At 44.7% G+C, this 27,888-nt stretch overlaps 1 protein-coding gene across 1 annotated transcript in view; it reads right to left on the reverse strand.

Moving 5' to 3' along the window:
• Nucleotides 1–27,888, reverse strand: part of LOC117210973 (B-cell receptor CD22) — a 314,738-nt gene that overhangs the window by 214,493 nt on the left and 72,357 nt on the right. Inside the window, exon 3 of the mRNA XM_033454474.1 lies at nt 21,005–21,049. Within this exon, the coding sequence (XP_033310365.1) occupies nt 21,005–21,049 (45 nt within the window). The remainder of the gene's footprint in view (nt 1–21,004; nt 21,050–27,888) is intronic.

Raw genomic sequence — 27,888 nt, forward strand, 5'->3', positions numbered from 1 at the left:
ATAGAATAAACACGCGAATCGATGCGCGATGTTGAAACGCGGCGCACACGGATTCGCTTGTTTGCCAACGTTTTCGCGCTTGTCTTTCGCGAACGTTCACGAAAATACAGTTTATTAACTCGATCCTTTGATGGACCGAACATTTTCCCGGGCGAACTTCGAACGCTGTACGAGATATTTTTAATCCACGAAATTTCTAGCTAACACGAAACCGAGTCTGCTCATCGGTTGCAAAGAAAGATAAACGGCAAGCTCGTCGATGGTGGATGATAGGAGCGCGAGAGCCGACACTGTTTCCTCGGAGAACGTTAAAAATTGCGAAATGGAGAAAATGGACCGGGTAACGCGAGCACGAACGCCAAGAACCCGAATAAAAATGGTACGGGAAGCGATAGATAAAAGAAGAAACGTGTTGCGCTGCTTTCATAATCGGTAAAAATAGCATCGTGCAAAGCAGTGTCAAATGTAATCCAGATGAACTGTGCTGGCTAGCGTTCGTTCAACCCTCTGATGGTATAGGACGCGTCGAACTCGCAATAGCGCAAATACCATGACGAATATATTCAAAGCAATACGTTCGTCGAGGATGGAAAACAGGGGGGAAACGAACGAGACATCTTCGTTGGCGACACAAATAAAAAGACTCGAACATGGAGGAAATTCGCGTAAATCCTGATTATTCGCAGCTTTTTGGATTTCTCATTCCGTATCGACGTTTCCACTTCCTTTACGAAGATTCTTCGAGCGGTTGCCTCGAGGTATAACGATCAAACCGAAGTGGTTGGCGAGTTCTCCAGGCGGATTTATAGCTCGCCTTAAGAAACAACGACCGTCGCCCATTTGTACCTCCGGCAAAGATCGTTATCCCTCGAACGGGCTCCGATAATTTAAAAAAAAAACCGATGATATATCGCCGGTCATTAATTCGAGTACCGATCGACCCCAGCCAAAGTAACAGGTATTTCTTTTTCCCCTACGCGGCATACGTCCTTGCCCTCACGGCTGACGATTAGAATACGAGTCGTGTCACGCGACAGTCGACCCCATCGCATTCCTCTTACCGCATTCCCGAACGTTCAACCTCTAAACCGTACGCTCCAAGATATTCGAACGTGTTCGTACGGATGCTCCTGCTTGCCCCTTTTCACGCACAGTCTGCGGAGCGACACGTGGCTGAAAACGCCCGTAGTGTCGGTCGAATCGATCGGAAAGGCATCGTCCATCGACGCGACGCAAAGAGAAATTTTTCAGCGGCGTCGACGATCGTTTCTCCGTTTTCTGTGAACCACTCGCGCCGCCCCCTTATCCTCGGGGTGCTACGCGAACTTTATAACGCGAGAGGAAGTCAGCGGTGGGCGATGGGTAGCGTGGCGCCGCTTGCGTTTCCGTCGTTGAGCATTCCGCCACGTATTTCTTCCACGTATTTCGCCTGTTTGGTGTACAGCTCGTTCGTCACGAGGGCAAACCACCGTCGATCGTGTGACGACTTCGTTTCGCATGGAAATACGACGCCACAACGAACTGCGTGCTTAAGAAATCTTCCGGTTACGTGCCCTCGTGACAGTCAGAAGTCGATGACCGATAGTTACGTATGGACGTGTACGATCGTCGTTAGCAGTTAGAGCGACTCGAAGTGCGTTTGGGGAGGTAGTTTCAGGTTGTTCCGAGAGATGGAATGTATATATATATATATATATAGTGTATAGTCGTCGTCTAGTTTCGACGTGTAATGGACGCCAATGGGTTAGGTGTGTTCGGTTCTCTGTCGAAGTAAATTCGACTGCCTGATTGCCTTCGCTTCTTTTAATATCGACGAATAAGATACAGCGAATATGTTGATGCGAGTATCTTACGATTAACGTCGATATAGAAGACGTAGTTTTATACGTAATAAAATAAAAAATAAAAGAATGCTTTGCCGAGGGATCGAAATTTTATTCTAAGATATAGCGCGAGGTATCGGAGAAGATTTGATTCTCGTATTTTTCTCAAGATCCGGTCGTAAATCAAAACGCTGGATCGTGCCAAGTAGAAGGAACGGCGTAAAAATAATTTTAGAACGGTGAGTAAGATTCAGCTCCTCCGAAAACGCTTAAGCCGTGGTTAATCGCTTAATCCATCGACATAGATCTCTTTGTGCGCGCACAATAGGTCAGGATTGATTCCAGTAGACCGTAACTACTTACGCGCCCCTTCCGACGAATATTTCCACGGTGAAAGCCACTCCTCTGATTCGTATCTACGATCGTTATCGGACTGCATATCTAAAAATTATTTTTAACGAGACGATGCATTTGGTTGAAATCGTTCGACCATTCGCAACTGTATATCAGGCGAAAACAAGTTTTTACTTGAAAGTTGCCGAAGATATTACGCGATAACACGTTTGTCGCGTCTCTGGAAAAGAAAATATTTGCATATTTCAACATTTATCAACGCGACACAGTTCGCCGAACATACATAGAAATATTGAATTCACGACACCGGCGAATAATTGCGCCCAGTACGAGTGTTATCTGCCGCCAATAACATCCAACTTTAATAGTACTACCCTCGGAACGACTTACAACTACCCTCTCGTTGCCACAGCACTTCTGCTCTCCTGCACGTGGCTACTTACACGAGCATATCGACCGTAGGAGTTATCTTGTGACGTAATTATAACTTGTAGTTTCTAGTACTTTAGTTCGCGGAGGTTAGTGCAAGGAGGAACAGGAGAAACAGGGGAAGAACAGCGCCGCAGTCTGAGAGATCCCCATTTGCCTGCCTTCGCTGAACAGAGATAGCGCGAAAGAGCGGGACAAACGGACGAGTAAAATGACAGATAAAGGACGAGAGGGGGAGAGAGAGAGAGAGAGAGCACGAGAGGTAAATGACAAGGAGGAGTGAGAATATCGTGGTGTTTGTAACATAGAAGGTAAACGAAGAAAAAGTAGAGACGATGGAAAGAACGGATAAAAGTATAAGAATGAAAAAGAGAAGGAAGGAAGACAGAGCTGGAAATTGAAAAAAAGGGAAACCAAGGGCAGAAGCAAAAGGACAGCAGAGATTGGAATGTGATTTCGTGGTTTTCGAACTCTCTCGAAAACAAAGCGGTCATCCACTTCTGTTGCTAGTGTCCCGTTGTTTTTTCCTACGACTAACTGCGAGCAAAAACACAGACGCGAATACTGTATGATCGTGGATACTCGCTATATTTCACGATGATTATTCAATTTTAATTACTGTGTCGAAGCGGTTCCGTCTTCCTATGCGACTAGGAATCGCGCATATAATTGCTGCTTAGAGACAACACCACCAGTCGTGTCCCCTTTGTAACACAAAGCATCGGTGCAACGTTGGATATCAAATATTTGATCCTACCTTTGGCCACGGATAGTCGAGCGAAGAGGAAAAATACTAACGTGGCAGCACTCGAAAGAGATGGAAACGGTGGTATTTCATTTTCGGCAACATATTTGCCCTTTGAACGTCATTGAACCGCGAAACCTTTATCACAGAAGCGTTTCCACACGGTGTAACCCTCGTCTCGACACTTGCAGCGTTGTTTGCTCGCTGTAAAACGGCAACCAACACTTTACACTACGCTTTTTCTTTTTGCTCTGAATCACTCGGAGATATGCGACGAAGTCGCAATTAGCGATTGTTCGCGCTTTCACCAATTAAGGCCGTAGAGATATCGAAAAAGCAAGTGTCGCTTTCTCTATATTCTGTCCCCTGTTTCGCTCTTCTGTTGCAGCCAACGATTTCACGGCTTTTAGTTTACAAGACACTTGACTGGCTGCGGAAACGCAGAAACGAAAGGCGAAAACAGATCGTGGAAAGTTCCTCGCAATTTTACAGTTCACAGATCGAACGAAAACGAAACTAAATTATCTTATTTCCAACTCTTAATACGGTAACTTCTAATTACAACTTTTGTCATCCACTTTTTTTGGCGATATCTTAGACGACACGATCAGAGAAGGTACAAGTGGAACGTTATTTATCTACGTTAATCGCAATACGGCAATAAGACATCTTATTACGTTAATATCTATATACCGAGCTACATCGTACGTAACGAGTTATACTAATTTACCCTCTTATACGATATGTACTTCGATGCTTGTCCGAGCAAATATCGTCTCTTTCGACTTGACAAACCACCTATTACCCGCGCCGCTTGTCCGCTCGATAGTTCCATTTTATTCGACGAAACAACCTGCTGGTCGTGTCTGACCAGATACGACGCTATTCTACTTGCCGCGCTAGGACGAATCTATCTTACTTATCTGGTAAGACAGAAGTCCAGACAAAGGTACAAAACATCAAGTCCAATTCTACTGCTTGTCAGATGAGACTCTTAATGCTTCGCTGACCATCCTAGAGTAACAATTTCCTGGCTGATATTATTCATCTTGTAACGCTGTAATGGGAAGAAGGAGAAAAAAGAAAAAGACAAAGGAAAACGGAAAGAAGATACGTTTGTTTCAAAATCTAAATACTAGTGTAGTTATAGATGAATTAAGAAATGATGTTAGGTCAGGTCAGAAGGTAGTTTGATGATTCAAGAAGGGAAGAAGAGGAAAAAGAAAGACGAGGGAAAACGGAAAGAAGATACGTTTGTTTCAAAATCTAAATACTAGTGTAGTTATAGATGAATTAAGAAATGATGTTAGGTCAGGTCAGAAGGTAGTTTGATGATTCAAGAAGGGAAGAAGAGGAAAAAGAAAGACGAGGGAAAACGGAAAGAAGATACGTTTGTTTCAAAATCTAAATACTAGTGTAGTTATAGATGAATTAAGAAATGATGTTAGGTCAGGTCAGAAGGTAGTTTGATGATTCAAGAAGGGAAGAAGAGGAAAAAGAAAGACGAGGGAAAACGGAAAGAAGATGCGTTTGTTTCAAAATCTAAATACTAGTGTAGTTATAGATGAATTAAAAAATGATGTTAGGTCAGGTCAGAAGGTAGTTTGATGATTCAAGAAGGGAAGAAGAGGAAAAAGAAAGACGAGGGAAAACGGAAAGAAGATACGTTTGTTTCAAAATCGAAATACTAGTGTAGTTATAGATGAATTAAAAAATGATGTTAGGTCAGATTAGAAGATAGTTTGATGATTCAAGAATTGTCTGTGTTGATGAGAATCCCTTTGATAACAAGTGACAGTAACGGTAAGAGGAGCGAGCTAACCTTTAATATCGTATGACCGATAATTAATTGAGCTCGATGTACTTTGTTCGTAACTCTGTAATTCCGTGGAATTCAAAGAATAGTTAAACAGTGAGGTTAAATTTCGGTGTCAATCGAGAACGAACATATACGATTGAAAGAGTTGGAAAGACGTGAAAATTAGTTGACCAGAAGAGGGAAACTTGTTTAACTGGACTAGAAGCAAATCGCGCAGCTATCAATTCAATTTGGTTTCCGGTTGCTGCAACGCGAGCATGGTGTCGTCTTACAGGGCAAAACAGCCGCCCGTGTATTCGTAATTTTCGTAACACGATACGCAGCACCGTGTGCACTTGGTGCGGGCAAGCGAAAGCACGCGTGCGCTAGTTTACGTGTATCCACGATTGACAAATTTTCAACGAGAGGACGGCAACACGTCTCCTATTAATCCGCCGCTATCGTTTAGAATATGACGTTGTTGCGAACTTTCTGAAACAGCCTGATTAATTTAACTCGAGCTTATGAAATTGCACCCACAGCGAGCTTCATTCGCGCATATGCCGGAACGTACTACGAACCCAAGCAACGGGTACAACTTGTGACAGAAACGCATGGCCGCCCAGCCGGGGAAACACACTTCCGGTTAAACGTCGTGGATCTTTTTCCTTTTTCTTTTTCTTTCTTTTTATTTTCCCCTTGGTAAATCCACGGCATAACCGGATGCCTGTCAAGATTTATCGCTCCTGTAAAAAGACACGAAAGGGGAAAAAATGCTTTTCAACACCCTGACCTTGCTTTTCCCCTTTTACTCTCGTTTCCTCCCAAGGGACCAGCGGCCGGGTTTATCGAACCACGCGAAGAATAATGAATCACACGCGGTACTACATCACCTGTTCCGGCGGGTTTGCGGTTGACAACTTCGAGTCAATCTAGAGCGAATGGCAACGTATACGTTCCACGTTTCTAAGTTTTTAATTACTCGTGTTAAAGAAAAAGAAAAAACGAAATAGCCTGGTACGATCGATTTAGATTTCGATTTTTGATAAAAATGGAAATCGATCGATTTCAGCCACTGTAACGTTCGCGAGTAAATGCAAATGCGATAATTACAATTCAATCGAGCAAAATCGAAAGGATTAATAAACGACAGTCCATCTGATACGAGGGAAATTCTAACAATGTTTCCCCTGTACGGCTTCGATTTTAATACCTACCCGATCATTTGTGACGTTCATCAGCCTGTGTTTGAATATTATAATGTAATTATTATGAAATTATACAATGACAGCGTAATAATCTTCGAGAGAATAATGCGAAAGCTTTTGTAATTGTCACGTCGCTTATTTGACGACTGCCCCTGCGCGGAGTAATTTGCGACAATCTCGTTAATAAATAATTAGAATTATCGTATCGTATAATACGGGGTATTAATCGCATGTCGCCATTATTTATTGGGATCTTACCGAAATTCGCACTTTGGAAGCTAACGTTGAACAGAGGGACGAGAGGAGAGAGAGAGAGAGAGAGAGAGAGAAAGAGAGAAAAGGAAAAAAAGATTATAGCAACGGTGAAGAACAGAAAACGAATAGTACAAAGCGTAAATAACACAGTGCTGAACTTTCTAATTAATAATACCGCGAACGATTAATTATAGAGGGGAAAAACTTTCGAACAAACACGCCGACCGCTTTTTAACGCGGCTGTTGTGGCCGGTGGTTTGGTACAATTTCCGCGTAATTACTGAAGTAATACCAAAACAACTCTCGTTAAAACTATTCTGGCCGAAGTAGGACGATGTCAAGTGGAAGCGGAGGTGAAGGTTTTAGAAAGCTACCAAACGAATAGTAGCGAATAGCGTTTCAATTACTACCCGTGTTATTATTCCGAAACGGCTTAAACTATTTTCAACTTTTTTTGTTAAACGAAACGGAACAACATAGTGTACGTACTATACGATGAATCGGCTTTCCGATAAAATTCAAGAGTTCTCTCGTACAATTCTTGGCAAACGATGCACGCGACGCGTTTTCCCTCCGGTTGTCGGTTCAACTTTGACTTCATCTAGAACGCTTCGTTCCCTTCAGGCGCGTTATCAAACTTCACCCAGATTCCACGGTTGTTCACAGCTGCAGATCCATCGCGAACCGGCTACAGACCTCTTTACGAATTTACAGCTCGCTCTGGCCGAGTTTCATCTGAATTTGCAACTTGAAGCACAACGGTCAACCGACTTCTCACGAGAGACACGACTGTGTACCCACACAATTATGAATCGTATCACGTTTCATGATCAACCGTAGCCTTAATTGGATCGCGTGGACAACGACGATTACGTAACTATTCGAAGGGGATCGTAGTACGTTTACGAGGCAGCTAAATCGAATAAATCATCGATCATTGATCCCGGGATAGCTTCAACCGCCACCGAGTTGATGACAACGAAATCCTTTCGTCGACGACAAAGGGAATATGGAACGACGTATCATCGAACGTGGAATTATCGGCGTGATGGCAGGCTGCGTGAATTTCCTCGACAAGCAACACGTATCGATATTGACGTAGTATCGACCGACGAAAGCGGCGAAACAAATGAAAACGTTAATTCGAAACCAGGTTGACCAGGCATCGAGCTGAACGAGAACGATCGAAAGCTTTGAGCCAGCTCGAGTGCAATAAGAGCCCTGCTGCGCCAATGAAATCTAACGAGCCGCGGTTAATTTTTCTAATTTACGAGAGCTTTCGCTGAATGCCTGAATGACCAGGTTTCACGAGCACTCGCGAGAATTTGATAGTTCCGTCGAACGTTTCTCGTCTGATGAATTGAATTCTCTAAACGATGAAATCACCGGAACGAAATTAATTGCTCGTTCCAACTTATAGCTTTCTATTCATACCGAGTAGAGTTAGGCTAGTTTATATTCCAAAAAAAAACGTGCAGATTTATCAACTTATTAAAATAATTGCCCTCGCTGTCTCGGTGGTGTCACGTTATTTCTATCATCTTCTCGGTGTAATATTAAAGCAATACATCGAGCTTGTAAGAAGACGAAGGATAATTTTTCAAAGGATTTTTATAGATTTATAAACTTTGGTCATCGATAATCGTAGTGTTAACTGTAGCGGAAGAATAACGATAGGTATCGTCCTATCTTAAGATATTTTCCTCGCGATAATAAATAACGAAGGATATCCGGTTAAAACGTACGAGTTATTTCATCCAACACCGCATCAATAGTATCTTTTTGATCGGCCTACCGTACGAGTGTTCGTAATTCCGCGATAGCCGATCGTTAGTCGATACTGTCCTCTTCTTCGAAGCCTCGAAGCGCCCTCGAAATGTTCATCGAAAAATCCTCGACCGCGTAACCCACATGCGTCAACCGTTTCCTGTATGCCACTACGACATCGAGCTCGCGTGACGAAAAAGATCAGCGATTATCGATAACTCTTGGAATTTTCAAACGGATCTACGTATATGGTCGACCAACAAGTTTCACGATTTCCACCCGACAAATTAACGCACTCGCCGTCGATAATTCCCGAAACATGGGAAAAAAAGAATTTGAGCAGTTTGCCTTTAAATACAACGTTATCGGGTTACGAACGTCTTCGTCGTCCGTGTATTCGTGAGAATTAAAAGACTCTGCCTCCCTTAGATATCCAGGCGAAAAATTGTCCTTTTCTCAGAGTCGAAATATTGATAATAAACGGTCGCAAGATTCAAGGTACCAGCGGGTCGCTTGTTTTCCTCGAAGAAACGGAACTCTTTCGCCCTTTGTCGAGAACAGGCTGAAAACTTCTTTCGAATACGCGGACGCTGCGGGCTAACCGAAAGAACACACTAAGAACCGGAGGATTACGGAGGCACGCGGGCTCGAGGTTGGCCAAAAGCTTTTGTCTAGAATTGCTTGAAAACCGGCAATGAGAGTCCTCCGAAACTCTCCCCCTATCCAGACCAATTACCTTCTTTTCTCTCGTCCTTTCCTCCAGTCCTCTCTTTGCCCTTTTTTTCCCCTCGAGGTGTCGCGAACCTCATCCCGCGACAGAAATTTCGTTCGCGTTCAATTTTAGCCGCGGGATAAGGGATAAATGCCAAAGTCGTCCGTCTCTGTCGTTTTTCTCTCACCCTCTGTTCCTCCTCTCCTCCTACTTACCGTTCCGCCGTCCTTTGCCAGTCCCTTTACCTTCCACGCTTACTCTTACGCCCTCTTCTCTTTGCCAGGGCTAGGCTCGTGACACGTTCGAGTATCACGCGGAATTAAAAGAAGACGAGCAGACGTTTTCGTTTCACGCTTCGCAACATATATGGTTTCAACGAAATCGAAAAGCAGCTTACCGTAAAGCGTACTGATCCGTGAAAGTGTTAGGGCGTGTAGGCTTTTGCAATTTTATACGCGTCGTTTCGTACGCTTCGGTTTTAGAATTATCGAGTTAATTAATCTGCTGCACCATTGATCCTTTTAGTTTGCACAGGCTTAAGAGATTACGTTGGAATTAATGATTCTTCGAATGTCACGTATACCTATATCCAGTCACGTATACCTATTTGTATGCCACACGGAGCCTCTAAATCGTAATCATCGAATTCTGGATAAACCCTCGACGTTTAAGAATTCAGGCAACCAGCGAACGCGCTACTCAAACAGACGCAGCCTACGAAATTAAGTCTGGGTATGGTTCTCTGTTTAATGTCGCCTTTTCAACCACCCTACGATTAGTACGGTCGACCAAAGTGTACAGCGTGCACGAAGGAAATGGAAATAAGAAGACTATGAGAAAGATGTAAGTTCCCATGGACGTATTTTAGAAAAATCGTGCAAGTTTCCAAAAATCAGCGTTGCTAGTTTATGGGATTTTTATGAGACGGTAAAAATTGATCGTTTCAGCTGTTTTGATAGCTTTACGGTTAATTGGAACGCAGGAAAACGACAAAATACGACGCGCGTGTTTATCATCGAACGTATTATCATCGAATACACGATAGCGATAACTCGCGATAGTTCTTCTTTCCCCAAAATTGATACTACGAATCGTACGCTGGCAGGAATACGAATTACCACGCGAGAAAACGTGGCACGAGTTCGTCCGGAGTTGTTACAAATTCCAGCTGCGAGTCGAGAACTTTTAATTCCGCGTGATGTACAGCTGTACCGTACGTACTCTCACTTCGGACCACCGACTGATCGATAACGAGAGTGAAATTGAAATTGGCCGACGCCATATCGGCCGCTGGAAATCCATCGCCCTGGAAATTACACGCCGAGTTAAATATGATTTTTCGACTTCGTTTGCTCGAGTTAAATATCGTATACGCGCTACGGCGAATGATCTTCCATAATCGAAGGACAAAACGTTGTTTAAGATATTTCAGTAAATTATATTCTCGTTATACGTTAGTAGGACTTTTTCAAATCAAAGTGTCGTTCGTGAAACGTTCGATGCGTAAAATTTGCATAAAGTTTTCAAACAGAGTCTACCAAATCGTTGTACTATCGCAGTCACGGTGTCAACAACCGTGCAAAGTAGTAGGGAGAACAGAGAGTTACAACGGGAACGCGCGTAGTCTGCAGCATAGAGCAGAGAGTTAGATGGTACAACATACACAACGCACGCATCAACTCGTACAACGGAAACACACAGATATCGGTAAACCACAACAGTCAGCAATCATCTGCAGTCTCTCATTTTACACGATCCTAAATTCATTCGCACTTGGATGGCCTCTCGAATCGGCGAGAGAAATTTAAACGATACCATCGTTCGATCTGCGATCTTAAAATGAAAAAATTCATTTCGCGATCGTTCTCTTCGCGATCGTGTCTCGTTCGAAATTCTCTCCTGAATCGATCGTGTCGCGACGATCGTCCTTTCGACCGATCTTTTATCTGGAACAATGCATTAAGAGATAGGGTACTTTATTCGAGCGATCGAACGATTCACGCGTTTCCTGCAGGTAGCTGTCGCTACCTCGCTAATCGAAGAATGGAGAGTCGGCGAGAGGGAAAGAGGGTGTCGCGAGGTCGCGCAAAAGCGTTGGCCCAATTTACCACCGCAGCCAATTAGCCCGACATTCGGTTCTGTGCCCGTATTCAAGACGACCCTTACGTTATTCCAGCCATTTGGAATTGCAACACGCAGCGCAGTAATTCCTTCCACGAGCGCGTACTATGTACACGACGTACGTATATATACGTAGAGACCGGCAACTTCATGCGCTCTGTTATTACGTTGGCCACACATAGATGCACACACAGGGCGAATGGCAGGGGTGCTTAAAGTTGGACGTTTTGGTAATTCGACGCCACTCGTACACGGGTACGGCCGTGTAACCGGCGGCCAGGCCGGCTGCTACAAGCGACAATTAGAATCTGTTTGCATAATCAAGATAATAATGGAAATTCTGAATGGCGCGCGGGGGATTATTTTGGTCCGCCGCGGTATATGTATATACAACGATATAGGCGAAAAGGAAGCAATACCGTGTTATTACGCTGTCAGGAAACGAAACCGAATTCGCGTCAACTGCAATTGCTTACTATTTTGCGCGGCAAATCTTGCATCTCCGATCTAATAACCCGTATCGCGATACATTTCTCGCGGAATAAAAGAGAAAAGGTTGATCGTATTACGAACGAAATGCTCACGATTTTCAACGATATCTCATCGACTGAATTATCGTTCTGGGATTTCTATTCCGTATACTCCATTCCTAAGATGTTTACCTGGAAAGGGGAAAATCTTGCGCCTTAATAGTACCGTAACAGGATCATTTGTCACCGAATGTTATTAGCACGGAAGGACACCCTACGCGGACGACGAAACGTCCTTAGATAACGTCTAACTAACGATTGTACGACCGATCATCACCCTCTGAGCGACCAGGCAAAGCACGTAGGCAAAGGAAAAAAGTCAGTCGATATCCTCCGGTCCAATCGGCTGGTCCGATTTCATTACAACCCTCGACCGTATGCCTATTCTCGGCCGAAGCCCTGTACGAATCCGGGCGGCGCGATTGATCGCCCATAACAGGTTCACCGATGGAAAGAAAGAAAAGGGAATACGGGCCGAGCGAAAGGCGAACCGTCCTGTTGGAAAGTTGAAAATAATAAATTGTTGCCATTAGCAGCGAACGCGGGGCTCTAACTGTCCGTCCAGATGGCAACTGTACGACGGAGAGAGGCGAGGCTTTCGAACCAATTTATCCCTTTGGCCGGTGAATTCCCCGTAGCTGTCATCGGTGATAATTCTTGTCCGGCCCTCGTTTCAGCTATCCGACCGGAGCGTGCGATATCTGTACCGAATGTAGAGTAACTACTGGCGGTGAAATAATTTCGTGACACGAGCAGGCGTCGTGGTAATAAAAAAGAGACAAAAAAAGGAAAAAAAAATGGAAGAGAAGAAAATAAAGCAGCGACGCGACGCGAAAGGATGAAAAAGGGTGAGAAAAGGGTGCGTTCGTGAGCGGAAACGAGACAAATTATCGCGCGACGTGTTCCACCCCTGTTGGTACGAACGCTTTTCCGGCAAAGTTAGCTCGCCAAAGGTATCGGTTCGAAGGATCGCGTTACTTCGCTTCTCGAGGGTAATGCTCGGTCGATTACGACGCTCTTTTCGCGTTCTTGGGATTAAACGGTGTAACGAAAGAGCGTGCGTTTGATTGGATTCGTAAGAAGAACCGAAGGTAACGATGAGAATCGACGGACGACGTGTCGTTTATGCAAACTTTAACCGAAGACATTCCGGTTGGTTTCGCGAGAACGTTTTCTTCTCGTCGACTCTGAGATATCGAGTTTTACGAATCGACCAACTCCTGAAGTTTATTCCGACCTCGATCGAGATAAGTTTATTCTGTTCGGCACGGATCAAGTCGAATACAATACCATTCGCGGATACCAGTTTGACGTGTCTTCTTGCCAACGAGGAACTTTGGTCAGACTCGAATCGACAGATGACAAGAGTCAGCGGAAAAGTCAGAAAGACGTACTTTGAACTTGTTTCTATACGGCCTTTGCCGCTCTTTGCGACTAAGAAATATCTTTCTAAATCATTTGGAAATATTTTTTGATCGATTCAAATAATCGATAAGAGGCAGGAACGGTCGTCGTTCTTATACCGCGCGTACGCTCTAAACACACTCGACGTTTCGAACAAACTTTCGAACGCTCGATGATACAGTTTCACGAAGACCAAAAGAATTCCGCTCGAACGGTACGATCTTCCGAGTTTCGTTCCGTTTCGCGTACAAAGAAGAAGAAAAGCGATCTATGAAGAAGCAGTGGATACGCGAGTTCCTTCCGTTCGTGTCTTTGAAAATGGCAGCACGGGTTGTTGCTCGTGTCGTAGAACGGATCCGGATGCAATGCCGTGTGAAATAAAGTAGGCGTGAAATAGACGCGTTCTTGACGCGGATTCCTCTTTCCTCTCGTTTCCGTAACGTGTAAGAGTGCAAATGTGTCCTCGCGTAAGAGTGTAAGTACTCGGCTCGCAGCACGAGCACGGAAAGAACGTCGACGCAATCGTGTGACGAACTGCCGGCAGAGCGGCCGGATGCCATTTTACGAGAATTAATGTAAACACAGAGAAATACTCGAGCGTGGTAAATTGACGAGAACAAATTAGATCTCTCGTCATGAAATTAACACCCGTCGTGGAACGGAGCGTCACGTCGTTTCGATCGTGACACGTAATTATTCCTCGCTTTTTCGTTTTACCCTGTATTTTCTCTCTCGCGATTTCTCTCTCTCTCTCTCTCTCTCTCTCGCTTTCGTTTCTCTCTCTTCGTAATCAACTTTTCGAATTATTATCAAACCGCGATCCACGTTCATCTCTATCGTCGTATAATATTTTAAAAGGAATATCAATGATTTCGTACGTTGTTGATCTTCGTGACGCGTGTTTGTTCCACAATTTTTACGAAAGCATTTTGGCAACCTGTTGTTCCTACTATGTTGCGAAATAGTTTCGTTATTAAGGTATTAAAAGAGCTTGCACGGCGCTTGGGATTTTAGTAATTATGACTAGTTTATGAACATGAAACGTATCACATCGTTACAGAGCATTATGCTATTTAATATACCATTACCGTGATACACTATTAAAACATATTACATCGTTTAACAGCTGCAATTACATCCAGTATTGTTCTATCTAAATTCTCTCTGTACGTACGTTACTGCCTTTCGTCTAGGATACTGTATCAACTATCGTTCAACGAGATCTATACCCAAAATCTTTCTCTCTCGAAATTATCATCGAATGGCTGATCCAAACGAGTCTCGCGAATGATTTTCGGAATTGGTCGATGCGAGTCTGCGATACGTCGAAGTAAATTAATTCCCGGAACAAGGAAAGAGAAACGATGATGTAACGCGAGTGCAAAAACAACGTGCAGGTTTAAAAGAGGAAAAGTATACGAAAAGACGTCTGCACTTAATTTCGTAGCGCTAATAAGGTTACGCTGAAACAGTGCTTCGTATAGCCGTGCTTTCGCTTTCGCGTGTAAGTTAATACACGTTAAAAGCAGAAACGCTTTCCGTAGCTGCAGAAACAAAGATAAGTATATTAAACGGATTTCAAGTGCTTTCTGTTGCTGCGGCAACAAAGATAAGTGCATTAAACGGATTTAGTTTCGAGGCCTGGGAGAAGATGACGAGCCACTTTGTTAATTGAGTTTTGCCCTTACGATACCGGCTGTATACTTCTCCTCCTCGGGGGGTATTAAATAGCGCGGGCTGCATTAGCCCCGACTATCGACGATACTTTCGGTATATCGTGCGAACCGAAGAATATTAATTACTCGATTCGCCCCAACGAGAACCACCGACTTATTTTCCAATTACGATTCGGATAATTAGAACTCTTCCAACGAACGCGGTGGCAGGCAGAAATTGATCGGTCTATTTCGCGCTGAGAAATCGTTAATATGGATTTTGAATTGCTGCCGTAATAAAGGCTGTCGTAAGAGGACTCGTTTGAGAAGGAAAAATCCGCGCAGAAGAGAAAAGTTTATGTGTATCGAATTGGCAACTAAGTTATTGCGGATTTTGTAATTAGATGGTAATGACAAAATCCTCAATCGCTCGGTTGGCAACCCAATAGTTCGTTAAAGTGCGTATAAATAATCTATGTGGTCGGAATTCGTATAGTAGGTATCCAGTGTGCACTCGCTCTCCGTATGATTTTTCGTCCATTACGGTAGGAATTCAATCGACAGAAGTTCGTTTGATCTCGTTCATTCGAGAACGATTAAAATTTCGTTGAAATAAACGAAAGCCCTGTAAATGCGACGAAGGAGTTGTAAAAGTCGGGCGCGGATTATGCGAAAATGTGACAGAGATTTAACTCGTTTTAACTTTACGTACGAAATAGTACATTTTTCTGTTCGTTAATTATACTTTAACGTATGAATTTCTCGTTTGCGAGTCAAGTGAAAAGTGGCCTCGTTCGACCATTATCGGTGGATAATGGCTAGCAAGCCTGAACGATATCCTTTCCCCTGCCGGTGTGTAAAAGGAGGACCACCTTGCGTCTATGAAATCAGCACAGCACCGTAATTATCTCGACTTCCGTGAACTCTGCAAACTTCGGTATTACGAGATTCAAATCGAATTGCAGAAACTCGACAGAATGTCGCTTCTCTGCATCTGCTACCGACAATGCTCACCGCTCGAGCGCGAATCAACGTAAAACGGCGACGTCTCGCCAAGAAGCGAGTTCGCAACTTCCCGACCTCCTTACCGTATTTCATCGGATTCTTTCGTCGCGCGACACTCTCTCCTTTCTGTGTTGCTGGCATCGTGCTCCACGTTCCCGCGTCTCCCTCTCGTCGATATGATTTCGTAATCTGCGCCAAGTTGCCGGCGACAGCCGCGGAACGAAATACCGCGAGCCGGTCCGAAGTAAAACACGTCGAAACGTTCGAATGCCAATAGCGAACTCTCGCTTTTTTCTTCGAATCTACGAGATTTATCGCGCGACAGCCGTTCTTGTTTACGAACGAACGGTCAAACGAAGAGCAAAAGCTTTTCCCTCCGAACATGGGGTGAAACTGATACGAGAAGTCGAAGAGTAAAACGTTAATTGCGAATACGTATCAAGAGGTAATGGGTTCATGGCAACGCAGAATTTTTAATCTCTATCTCCCTTTTACAGAGACGATTGTAGAAAAAAGACGAGTCCCTACAGGCCAGCCCCACTAGCCATTGGCCTGTGCAACCGAATGGCTCGTGGATAGTTAAATTCGTTTTCATTTCGTTCCGTTTCGTCTCGTTTATTTTTCCCTCGATTTCGCCGTGGCTGGTTTTTCGAGCTGACGTTAAAAGGCGCTGGCCAGGCGGCTGCTGGCCGATCGGACATTTTACAGCACGCGTTTTAATGCGAATGCAATTTTACCGCAGTCCTTTAAGCACGATACGCGAATGCATCTACGATGGTGCTGCGTTAACGGCGATTTGGCTTTTTAATTCCTTATAATAGTCTGCCTTGTATAATATTAGCGCGGATTATAGTATTCCGTGCGCTATTTCACCAAGGTACGCGTCTTATTTCTATCAAAATTTTATTCGAGCCCTGAATTTGATTACATAGAGGACTTTTAAATCTGTCGTGCCTTGCACTCGATACAGCGTTACAGTTTGGAACATCGACTGACCCTAACCAACCCTACTGATTCTTGGAACTGACTTAAAGATAAACAAATGTACCAGTCATCCTCGACACAGAGAAACCTAGTCGATATCTTCTAAACATATATCTTGCTCGATGATCGATAGGAAAACTGATCAAAGTCCTGTTCCACGACCATTTAGAGGAACGATGCTCTTACTTACGATCCGCTGCGAAAGGCCAATGGCCTGTGCGATGCCAAACTGCATTAGGAAAAAATATCGGTGCAATGGATCTGTTAGGGAAAAATCGGATGAAAAAGTTGCGGTCACGTCGCAAGTTGGGAATTAATGAACGACCGCTCCGCGGTCGAACAAAGAGGCAAGCTATTACGCGTTTGTCGTACAGCGGCGAAGACAGCCAGAGTGCACGGTCTCGCGCGTCGAATTAATTAAACTGAACGCATTGTCCCCGCAGGCCATTTACCCGGAATATCTATAAAGCAGCTTCGTGCCTCGAAGGGACTCATTACGAAAATTGATACAGATCTCCGGTTCATCCGACGCAACCGGTTCATCAAGAGAACTCTGATTAAACAGACGATTCCAACCAATAGGGAGAAGACGATAGAAGAGTACCAGGTAGACTAAAAACAAGTTGAAAGTGAGAAAGGGTAGTAACAAAGAGAGTTAGAGGAGAGTTGTAAGGGAGAAGGGAAAGGGAAACAAGCAGCCAGGCAGAGGGGAAATGATATTGAAAAGGAAATTCAGAACAGAACCAACGGTGATCCTCCACTTTTCGCAATTTCTGGCCAACCTGGCCGAAAAGGAGAGGCACCTTACAACACCTTACCTACTCGATTCTGGTCCATAGCCGCGCACAGTAGTTACTAAACCGATGGAGGAGAGGATAAAACGAAGCAGGGACCGGCGAACTAATCAGACTCGGCCAACCGTAGTCGTTTCCCCGGAGAAGCGGATGCTTCCTCTCGGCGGACAGGATAATTTAAACTTTCCTACACGATGCACCGCGTCCACGTATCTCGATCACTCCGCTAAACAGAATTAGATACGAGCATCAAATTCAAACGTTAACCATCTCGCCGTCTTGTCTCGCCACAGTATGCGCATCCTCTCCTCTCTGCCGTCTGATCCTCGATGGATCGTTTTGTCTGCGTCCTACGAACGGAGTTTCCATTTCCGTTTCGTCTATGCTCGCGTGAAATTCGCATAACTGCTGCATACGTTTCCAAGATAAAAGCTCTCGTCGTCGACGTCTGAAATACGACGATGAAAAAGACCCCGATGGAACTGTCCCGTACGTGCGCGCAGACAATTTAAACTTTCCTTTCCAGCACGAATATCATTCGAGGGTTAATTACCGGTTGGATATGGCGAGCTGATCAGCTTCGTTCCGTGTCGTGCGTTCCTATATAGACCCGAGATTGCATCCCCGGGAATCTGTTTCCAACTCGAATCAATGATTCTTAACCTACGAATAAGGCCAACGATTTCTCATTTCGTTGCTCTTCTTTCTTCTTTTAGAAGTTCGGGTAAAGAGAAAAGGAACGTACAACACACGGTACGTGTTGGGTCTCGTTTCACGTACGGAGTATGAAAGAATTTGCGCGTGTGTTAAATCTCCTTTGGTGACAAAGGAAGAGAAGAATTACACAGTATCAATAAATAAACCCAAGCTGATTCGTACGACAGATCGTAGTCTAACGTTTTACCCGGTTTTACCGTGAGCTACAAATTCGGATAAAGCATATGTAGCTACAGCGCGCTCTATATCCTTACCCGCTCTCGTCCTTTCTCGTTTCGAATTCCGCCATAGCCCGCGTTTTTTCTCGTTCGATTTCCACCGCATTGCTTCTGTTTTCCACCGATCCACCACCACCGTTCCTTCAGTTTTTCCCCAAATATTTTTCATACTCCGGTCCACCGCGTTCATATCGACCACCGATATAGGTAAAACCACGCGGTCAAACCGCGATTATATCGACCGTAAACGCAAAAAAAAAAAAAAAGGAAGAAACGCCGACCCAGAATCCGGACCGAAACGCGTATATATAAATCGCGATCGAATATCGATCGCCGAGGTATGTGGTACGTACACGTATACCTGTGAAGAGCACGAGTCGGATGGGCACATGCGATTCGCTGTACGGCGGGACGTGGATTTTCATCGAGGCCGGACTCCAAAGCTCACCATCGACGGATCCGATCGAACTTTCGTTCCGTCTTCCCGTTAAACCTCTTCCATCGAACTGCGTCGGTTCGTTTAACGTATAAACCTTTCCTTCCAACCCACCCTCCACTCAGAAGACACCGAATGTTCAATTAAGGCGATCCCTTTCGAACGAGCCGGATTCAAGAGGACCGGAATCAACGTTAAAACTCGACGTCCGAAAGGTTTGGCGAAGCGCACGCGCGTCCTTTAGGGTGCTCGCGTGAAACGGAGAAGTGAAAAATTCACAGATGACACGAAAACCGAGGCAATTTAACTTTTACGACGAAGTCGAAAGTGTGGTGCGCGCGTGCTTGAGCCCCGGCGAAGCTTTTGACGAAAGCCACCGGGTATCGGCGGTCAGGGGAAAAGGACTTTACCGGAACTGCGCCTAACGGAATACGTTACTTCTTAATCCGTTTCTGGCGAAAATGTGCCCAGGGAAAACGAACCGAAACGTTTGATGGCGCGATCGGGTTTAACGATGATCAAAAAATATTTCAGTTTCTACGATAAAATATATTTTCAACGTCCTCCTCCGAGGGCTTCGATACGAAACAACGGGGAGGATCCTTTTTCCAGCCGGGCTGATTATTCATTTTTCCACTTTCACCGAAAGCTTGCGAGAAAGTTTGTTCGTTGAAACGCGTAATACTCGTTAACGATCGATCAAAGTCGCTTCGATTAACCAAATATCGCGCGATGGGAAAATCGTTTTGTAATATTCTCGGTACAAAGCGGTCAAGTTGTTCGATTTTCAAACATTCTTCTCTCTTTTTTCGCTTTTTCTTTTTTCGTTTCGTTGGAACCAGCAATAGAACCGAATCCGCGTAACGTGGTTAACGTCAAAAACTACGCTGTATTGTACGCGACCTACATTGTATACGTAACTATGGTCCGGAAAGGACATAACGCTGGAATCTCGTAACATGTGTGCGCATACGACGGGAAACTTTCCGCCCGACGACGCGTATAAAAAATCATCGTCTCGTCTTCCTTTCGTTTTCATCTTCCGGATACATGGGTGCGATAGACCGGGACGATATCTGGAATTTGTGCGAGAATTTCTCTCGCGTCCGTCAAGCACGTGGATCTACGATAGTACGCGTCGACGTTACGTTGCTGGAATCGAGGCTGGCACGGTAGCACGAGGAAATGAGAATTTTCGAATTTAGGAAATCGTAAACCACGGAAATTTCGTTATCCAGCTGCAACAGAGTGCGCGTATCACGCGGGTTAAAAGTATCGGCGCGGGGTGAAGTGAAACGAGTCAACGATTTACGAGGCTGACAGTCGTGCTTTAACATCTTTATTTCGCTGCCACTCTCGCCGAAAATTTATCGCCGGTCCGTTCATCTTTCCGTGGCCCGCGCAATTACAAAATACCCTCGTTAATCGAGAGGCTTACGTCAATTACGCTAATGAGCGGCGCGAAACGAACGCGAACGGCCAAGTTGTCATTACTCGAAAAATTAACGCTTGAACTGGCCCGCGGCTCTTCCAACGCGCTACGTATCCGTTTAAAGGTACGCCCCGTTCCAATTTTCCGTTTCGAATTTAATTCTGATCACTCGTTTACGGTCGATCGAATTATTCGGCCGCCTTGTCTCCTTTGCCGTCCGATCGTCCCTAAATCAACGTATCAAATTGCCACGTTTTTACGAATATCTTTCGTCGCGTATCTTTCGAAACGTTTGCGAAACGAAAGGAAGATGCGGTAAAACAGTGTAAGTACAACGTGGGACATACGTTCTACCGCATGCTAGAAATCTGAGTTACGCAAACCACATGGATTGTACCGGTTCAGCTGTAAATCTTTGCATATTTTATAACTGTTAGTTTTCCTGTACGTGTGTAAGCAAGAAATACGTGTATCGCATCCGAAAAAAAGAAGAAGAAGAAAAGAATGTTTCAAGCCCGTTCTATCGCGTTATAAAAGACCGTCTTATACGAAAGTCCACGGTACCAACGAACATCGACGGAGTTGTCGACGGCTCGTAAACGACTAAATAAACTCACCACCGCTCCTCGGTGTGTCAGTGGGGCCAGACCGTTGTCGCAGTCCTGAAACAAAGAAAAACATTGCCTCGTTACTTTACGAACAGTGTATTGTGTACAGATAAAACTGTGAAAATAAATTGTTCTGCGGAAAACGGATTCCGCGGGGGACGAAAATCCAGCGAGATCTTTCGAAGTCTATGGTCGAGGCCTTTTCTCTCCCTCCCTTGTAACGTGATAGCTGGATTAATTTTCAGAAATATTCGAAAATTACCGCGAAACTTGGCCGACCGTGGCAACCGCTCGAGCGAAACGTACCCAATGGATGCTCGCTCGTAAGCTGATGCGCTCCCGCATTTTAATGAGTTTCATTTTTTTAATAATTAACACCGGCTGGTTCCGGCTGGAACCGGATCGCTTCTCTACATCCTCCTGGCTACAACGAAAATTCCCTGCAATTCGTCGGCAAGGTGAAACGACGGGGCCACGATGAATCTTGAGATTCTCTTACGCGAGTTCCTGCCGAGAAAAAGGACGAAAATAATAACGAACAACTGCAGAAGGAATATTAACGGATTTATGACACAGAAGATGGTCTACTGCTCGCGTTTGCTTGGGTTTATGACACGGTCGCGAATCTTCCGTTAGTTTCGAGCCGAGGAATTTTCGTTTTGACAGCTGACAGCCGGTGAAAAGAAGGATGGTGTTCGAAGGGGAAGCAGAAAGCGAGGCGCGTTAGTTTCATTCCGGGCCGCTATACGTGATGGACGTTTTCGAATATTAGGCTCGGTCGGAAGGAACTCGTCGATGGTACATTCATCGATGGTATATTAATCGAATGTAGCGGTTATCTGGCAAACGAGAAATTCAGTGTAACGGTTTCGTTCCCGTTAAGAATTAATCGACGCTTTCTAAGATCGATACATTTTCGTTTATTAATATCTTTGTATTTAGGTGAATCAGTTGAGATCGACGAGCGACTATATCAGGCGACTGTCGTCGTATTTTGAGATTAGTCGAATTTTGAGATCGATCGAGAAAGCGTAAAAATTAGGTCAGCAACGGTGTTCAAATAATTAGAGAAACGCAATTTGCGTGTCGACAGAAGTTGAAGCGTTAATTCTGTGTCACCGACAACGAAAAAATACGAGAGGAACTAATATTACATATTTTAACGGGGTCTGAAACCCGTCAAACGCACGGTATCTCTGGCGTAACAAGCGAAATTCACGTGGCAGACTCTGGCCGAAGAAAATCGTAAAGAATCGGCGTTGGAGGGGACGAGTGGAGGGCGCGCGAGGTGTTCCAGCTGACTTTTCTCACTCGAATCTTCGGTGTTTCTCGTTCGTCGAACATAAACGGCAAAGTTAACGTACTTACAGCTCCCTATCGGAGCCAGATCCCCATCGTGTGCGCCGGTTTTATATCTCCTTCCTTTGCCACCCTCTCCAACGCTCCACCCAGTCCTCCACGACCTTCGCCGCCGCCTGTATAAGCGCGAACCCCCGCCCCCGTAACTTTCGCATTCAAACTTTATCTACGGTACTTTTTGAGCGCAACGTCAACTCTACATCCCGCATGCCAGTCCTCTCAAACTCGCTGAATTACAAATCGAACGTGGCACCCTGTGTACGAAGAAGGGAAAAGGGGAATAAAAGCGTCGCGAGCAGCGGCGGAACGAAAGAAAACTGAGAGATGGAAGGAAAGATGGAAGGAAAGAAAAAGGAGAAGCTAGAGAAGAGGAGGACGAAGAAGAGGAATAGAAGGTCGGTTTGGGGATCGAGAAGGAGGCAGAAACGAGGGTATTTCAATCTCGTTCGTTGCCTCTACGCCACTCCGACGCATCGAGTTCGAAAACTTTCGCTTCTCGGCTCGTCCAGCTGACTGAGTTTTTCGAAGTGGTAAAGAAACCGGATCCTGGTTCAGAGATCGTGCACATTCTCGCTGCTCACCTACACGCCACGCCCCCTCTTCCCGTATCTTCCTTCCTCTTTTGCACGGTTGGTCTGGAAAAAGCGGGAATGGCCTTCCGCTCGGCAGTTTGTTTAACGAAGCGACCCGGTAACGGTGGATATTCTTTTTGCCAGCAGATAGGAGAGGGAAACTTTACTCGCTCTTAATTCTGTTTACAGTAGCGACGAAAGCTCGTCAGAAGTTTAGAGAGCGGGATAGATTAACGAGCGTGGTCATAAATCCTCGAATTCCGGGGTCGAAAGGCAGCCAGAGCTGCGTCCACCACGCTGAAAATAACCGTTTACTTTGCCCGTTATCTCGATCGTGGAATGGAACTCTCACTTGCTGTAATTGCATTCCAACCATTGGTCATTGTCGTCCTGATAAACCCTACCTTCTTTCCACTGTTCCTTAGATCATAGAGTTAAAAACCGAGCAACGACCGTTCGTAACGGTATAAATCGTCGCGTCTCGAATTTTCTTAAATCTTAGAAATTGGTCATCGCAGAATCTCGCAAACCAAGCATTCTGCGCTCAGTTCGTTCCCATCGTCTTCCTTCGTTCTCTTGGCTCTGCTTCCATACGCCTTCTACGCCACTTCCATTTTCATCTTCTTCCGCTACAAATTAATGGTATCGTCCTCCGACCAATCGCTTTCTACGTGGCATAGATTAAATTTGTCCAAATTTAAATTCGCCAATGACCATTCGTCGTGACGAAGAGCGGACGGTAATGGCTACGTCGCGAGGTTATTTTTATATAATAAAGCAGTGTCTTTACGCGGCTCCCTCAACGGCGTTCCTCGGCGAACGATTTGGCAGAATGGTCGCCGAAAAGTCGTAAAAGTCAACGAGGACGAGAACGATTCGGTGGCAGAACTGGCGCGAAAAAACGAGTGAACCTCGTCATCGAGGCCATATATGGCGGCAGCCGATGGTTGGTCGTTCGTATAGGTGAACGCAACTCGGTTGGCGGGTTCTTACATCCGAACGACAATATGTATCGCACGTATGTGTGGGTCGGGTTGTAAGTTTAACAGAGGAGGGTACCGGCAAACGAGAAAGATAAGAGGAACGTGGGTAGACTCGCTACTTCTCGCTGCCGATAAGAGATCGCACCTAACTTAACCTAGTCTTTGACCTAGGACGAACGACCGGCAGCAACCCTTACCAACGACCTGCCGTTCGCTTCAACTGGTTACGTTCCTAATATCTTTCTACTTTTTGTTAAACAATAGAACTACCACACCGGTCGAATCGACTGTTTTTACAATTTTATTTTAAAATTCCTACTTCGTGTTATACTTTTTCCTCCAACGATGTGATGACTTTCGCAAGATAATTAAAAAAATAATATAATGAGTTTTATTTTGTTTTTTATGTATTGAAACTGAAAATAATTTTGTATCAAGTACTGATTTTGCGAATCATAACTCGCTAACGGAAGACGCTACGTAATTTTCTATAAAGTCGAGAACAGAGATAGATAAGTAACGGATTAAATTACGGTGTTTAAAATATTTCTTATACTTGCCCGTTGTGCGTGTTTGCTTTCTATTATCGATTTTTCGAGGATCGATAACGCTAAGAGGCAGGAACGAGTGATTCGCGTAAACGATCCACTAATTGCCCGCAGCACCATGCGAATAATCTGATGATCAGCGGCAAACAAATTGCAGGCGAACACGCGCTACTTAATCCGCCGTATTCCATGATTTTCCAAGAGATCTGCTACGTAAAGAAACAATCGTGTTTGAGGCCCGTTTGTTTCGCAACGAAAAGTAAAACTTTTTGACGCAGCGTCGAACCGCTTACCGAAACGATAAAACGCGTTATACGAAAAAGAAGAAGAAGAGAAAAAGTTAGAGAAAAAAGCAAAGGGCAGACCTAATTTGGCGAATGAAATGGGACAATAGGCGATGCATCGAAACAGCCGTCGCTATTTAGGAATATTTCGGTGTAATTACTGGTTAATTCGTTTCACGACAAATTTGCTTAACCGCGATCGGCCGCGAATTCACCAATTGCGAAGCAAGAGAAAGAGAAAGAGCGTGTGAGAGAGAGGGAGGCTGTGTAATGGGGAGGAGGTAGAGAGGTAGTTCGGATCGAATGTAATTTACAAAGCGAACGAATTCCTGGCTGTTCCGCGGCGAGTGAATCGTGAAAACACTCTCGGAACCATTTTTATTGAAATATATTTAAAGCATGCGCGGAAAAAAGGTACGACTCCCCTTTTGAAACTGTAGTTACGGAATCAACGACAGAGGGCGCGGGAAGAGGAGAACGAATGGAAAAGCAAGAAAAAAGAGAAACAAAAAAAAAAAATGGTTGAAAAAAAAACTAGAACGATCGCTGCAAGCTGTTGGCACAGGCCCCATGCACGCTGCAACGTGCACGTATGTGTGTATAGATTATCTAAATGGATCGTTCCTATGTGCCGGTACACGGCCGCGCATCCTACCCTGGTTCTTTTAGCTCGTTGCTTTTAATGACGACGTTACGAGTGGCTTCGGTGCTCGCCATTATTCGAATAATTTACGGCAAATGTTTATCTAAGATAATTGTCCGAGCAAAGTCTCCTCGATAGTACACAGGTAGGTATCCAGGTAACAGGCTTGTTCGTTTACATAATAAATTATTTATCGTAAACGAGGATGTAACTGGGCATCGATGTTTGCCGAAAGCCAGCCGATCGAACGACCCTTTCGACGAAACTATACATTTGGGTTAAAAATTATTCGCTACGTGTAACAATCTGCTTTACATAGTTGCACGTTTCGTTAGCCGTGACGTAATTGGAGAAAAAATATCTCTGACGATTCGTTGGAATAACCGATAACGTTTCAACGACTTTTCTGGCTTATGTACGCGCTGCAACGTTTGGACGCAACGAAAAGCGAAACAATTCTTTTTAAAAAAAATGAAACCATCGAACGCACGCAAGCGATGTATCGGTACCGCCACTGACTAACCAAATAAAATTGCGCAAAACTGTTACGAGCCCTTCAAATTTGCCCGCGGCATCTGAAATTCAACGGTGTCTTTGGCATTTGTCAACCGGCATGGCAAAGAAAACCGATCTGCTTGGGACTCTGCATTGGTTTAGAACGGAACGCGCGATGAACGAGATCGAATCGAGTATACAGCGTATCAAAGGAAACGCGATCGAAAAACGAAGACCGAAAGAGAATTAATATCTCGTTGCGTTTGCCGTTCGATTCTGACTCGGAGACAATGCGCACGTGGGGAACGGACCTACAGGATTATTTATCTTGAACCAGGGAAATTTCTATGTGCAACGTCAAACGCACTCGCAAACGCTGACCCGTTTACATTGTCGTAAAATCAATTCCTCGCTCGGCGCACGTAATAACATTATACCAACCACGACTGAGTTGATCTTTTATTAAAATATCGTCGAAATGGCAGGGTCGAGTAAATAGACGAGGATTATTAAAGCACGTTTGGTCTGGCAAGTCAGTTAATAGCACGCGATTGTGAAATCCATCGGCGAACTCGAACTCGACCGGATCGTAATATCGATGATAAGATAACCGAAGCTATCTCTGGCGTTTCAATTTTCTAATTCTCTGAAACGCCGATTGAAAGTTCCCTGCGAAAGCAAAGCTATTCGTCACCGCGTATCTACCATTATCACGAACCCTTCGATCGACTCTTGGATATCCACGACCAATTTATCACTATATCGCTATCACGGTATCGGCAACGGTAAAAAGTCGAATCTATCGGCAAGAAGGCGATTCTCTGTTAGCTTGCAGCGAGCGATGTTTCAAGATGCAATAACGAAAACAGCTAGACGCGACTGAAATCTAAGAAGATCAATGCCGCCCATCGGTTTTACTCGTTGTCGCTTCGAGATATAAAAGTCAAGGTTCGCTTAAACTTGCATCGCGTCTGCCATGAATCAGTCCTTTGCCATAAATAAAGAACGATAACTTCCGCGCAGGAAGCTTATGTAACCGTCGTACAAGCTTCGTGCTCGACGACGAGACATCTTATCGAGACATTCTCGTATCCTGATAGTCCTTGTTACCAACTACTCGTTTCCTTTCTCTTCCTATGAAAACCAATATCGTTTTGCGCGGTGTTCTCTGCGATGCTCCTTCCGCGTGATCTCGATAACGACAACGATAAAATTCCCCTATACGATCCGCATTAACCGATCCATCTTGCTGCACATCGAACGATTGCAGCGAGAACTTCTTAATCCATCGTGTTACGACCGTTCGCGGAGAGACGCGGTCGCGAGGAAAACGCGTCAGCGAGAGGCGTAAATTCTCGCTACGATTCGGTGAATCGACGCCGCGAAGTAGTCGTTCCCCTGTTTCGGTTAAGATAACAGAGGTGGTTAAATGAATATGACACAGCAGAGTAAGTTATATTTCACCGTTTATTCCAACAACTTATAACGAAGACAGTTACGCTGGTGCGTATGTACGAGATGAGTGAGTGACTGATCTGCGGGTGTGTATACCCGGTTGAAGGATGTTGACCGTTCGAAGGATGAAAAAAACAGTACTGTCTTGGGAGACGATGCTGTCTCGGAGGAAAGCTAAGGATGGGTGTGTCTAGCGCACGGGACCATCGGATTTGTTGGTGACGATTTTAGTCAGGAGAGTGAGGGAATAGGCTTCGTTGTTAATTGGTTAAACGAAGGGTCTTAACCGCCCTCGAGAGAAAGCGGTTAGTGGGAGGAAAGTTGCAGCGTACGTGAGAAAAACTAACTTTCCCTTATCCAGCCGTGGTAGACAATAATCTTTAGAAATTCTTCGGAAATAGACGTTTGTTTGGTTTGAAGGACCTTTACTAGGAAATCTATGAGATTTATGGAAGGTACTTGAGGCTATTGAGGGTACGCAGTGAGTATCCGAAGACATCTGGTTGCCATCTTGCCCGCGGTGTGTGGCCTGGGCTAGGTAGAGTGTTACGCGA

The sequence above is a fragment of the Bombus bifarius genome, unplaced genomic scaffold (assembly GCF_011952205.1).
Source record: "Bombus bifarius isolate JDL3187 unplaced genomic scaffold, Bbif_JDL3187 scf7180000008213, whole genome shotgun sequence".
NCBI lineage: Eukaryota > Metazoa > Arthropoda > Insecta > Hymenoptera > Apidae > Bombus > Bombus bifarius.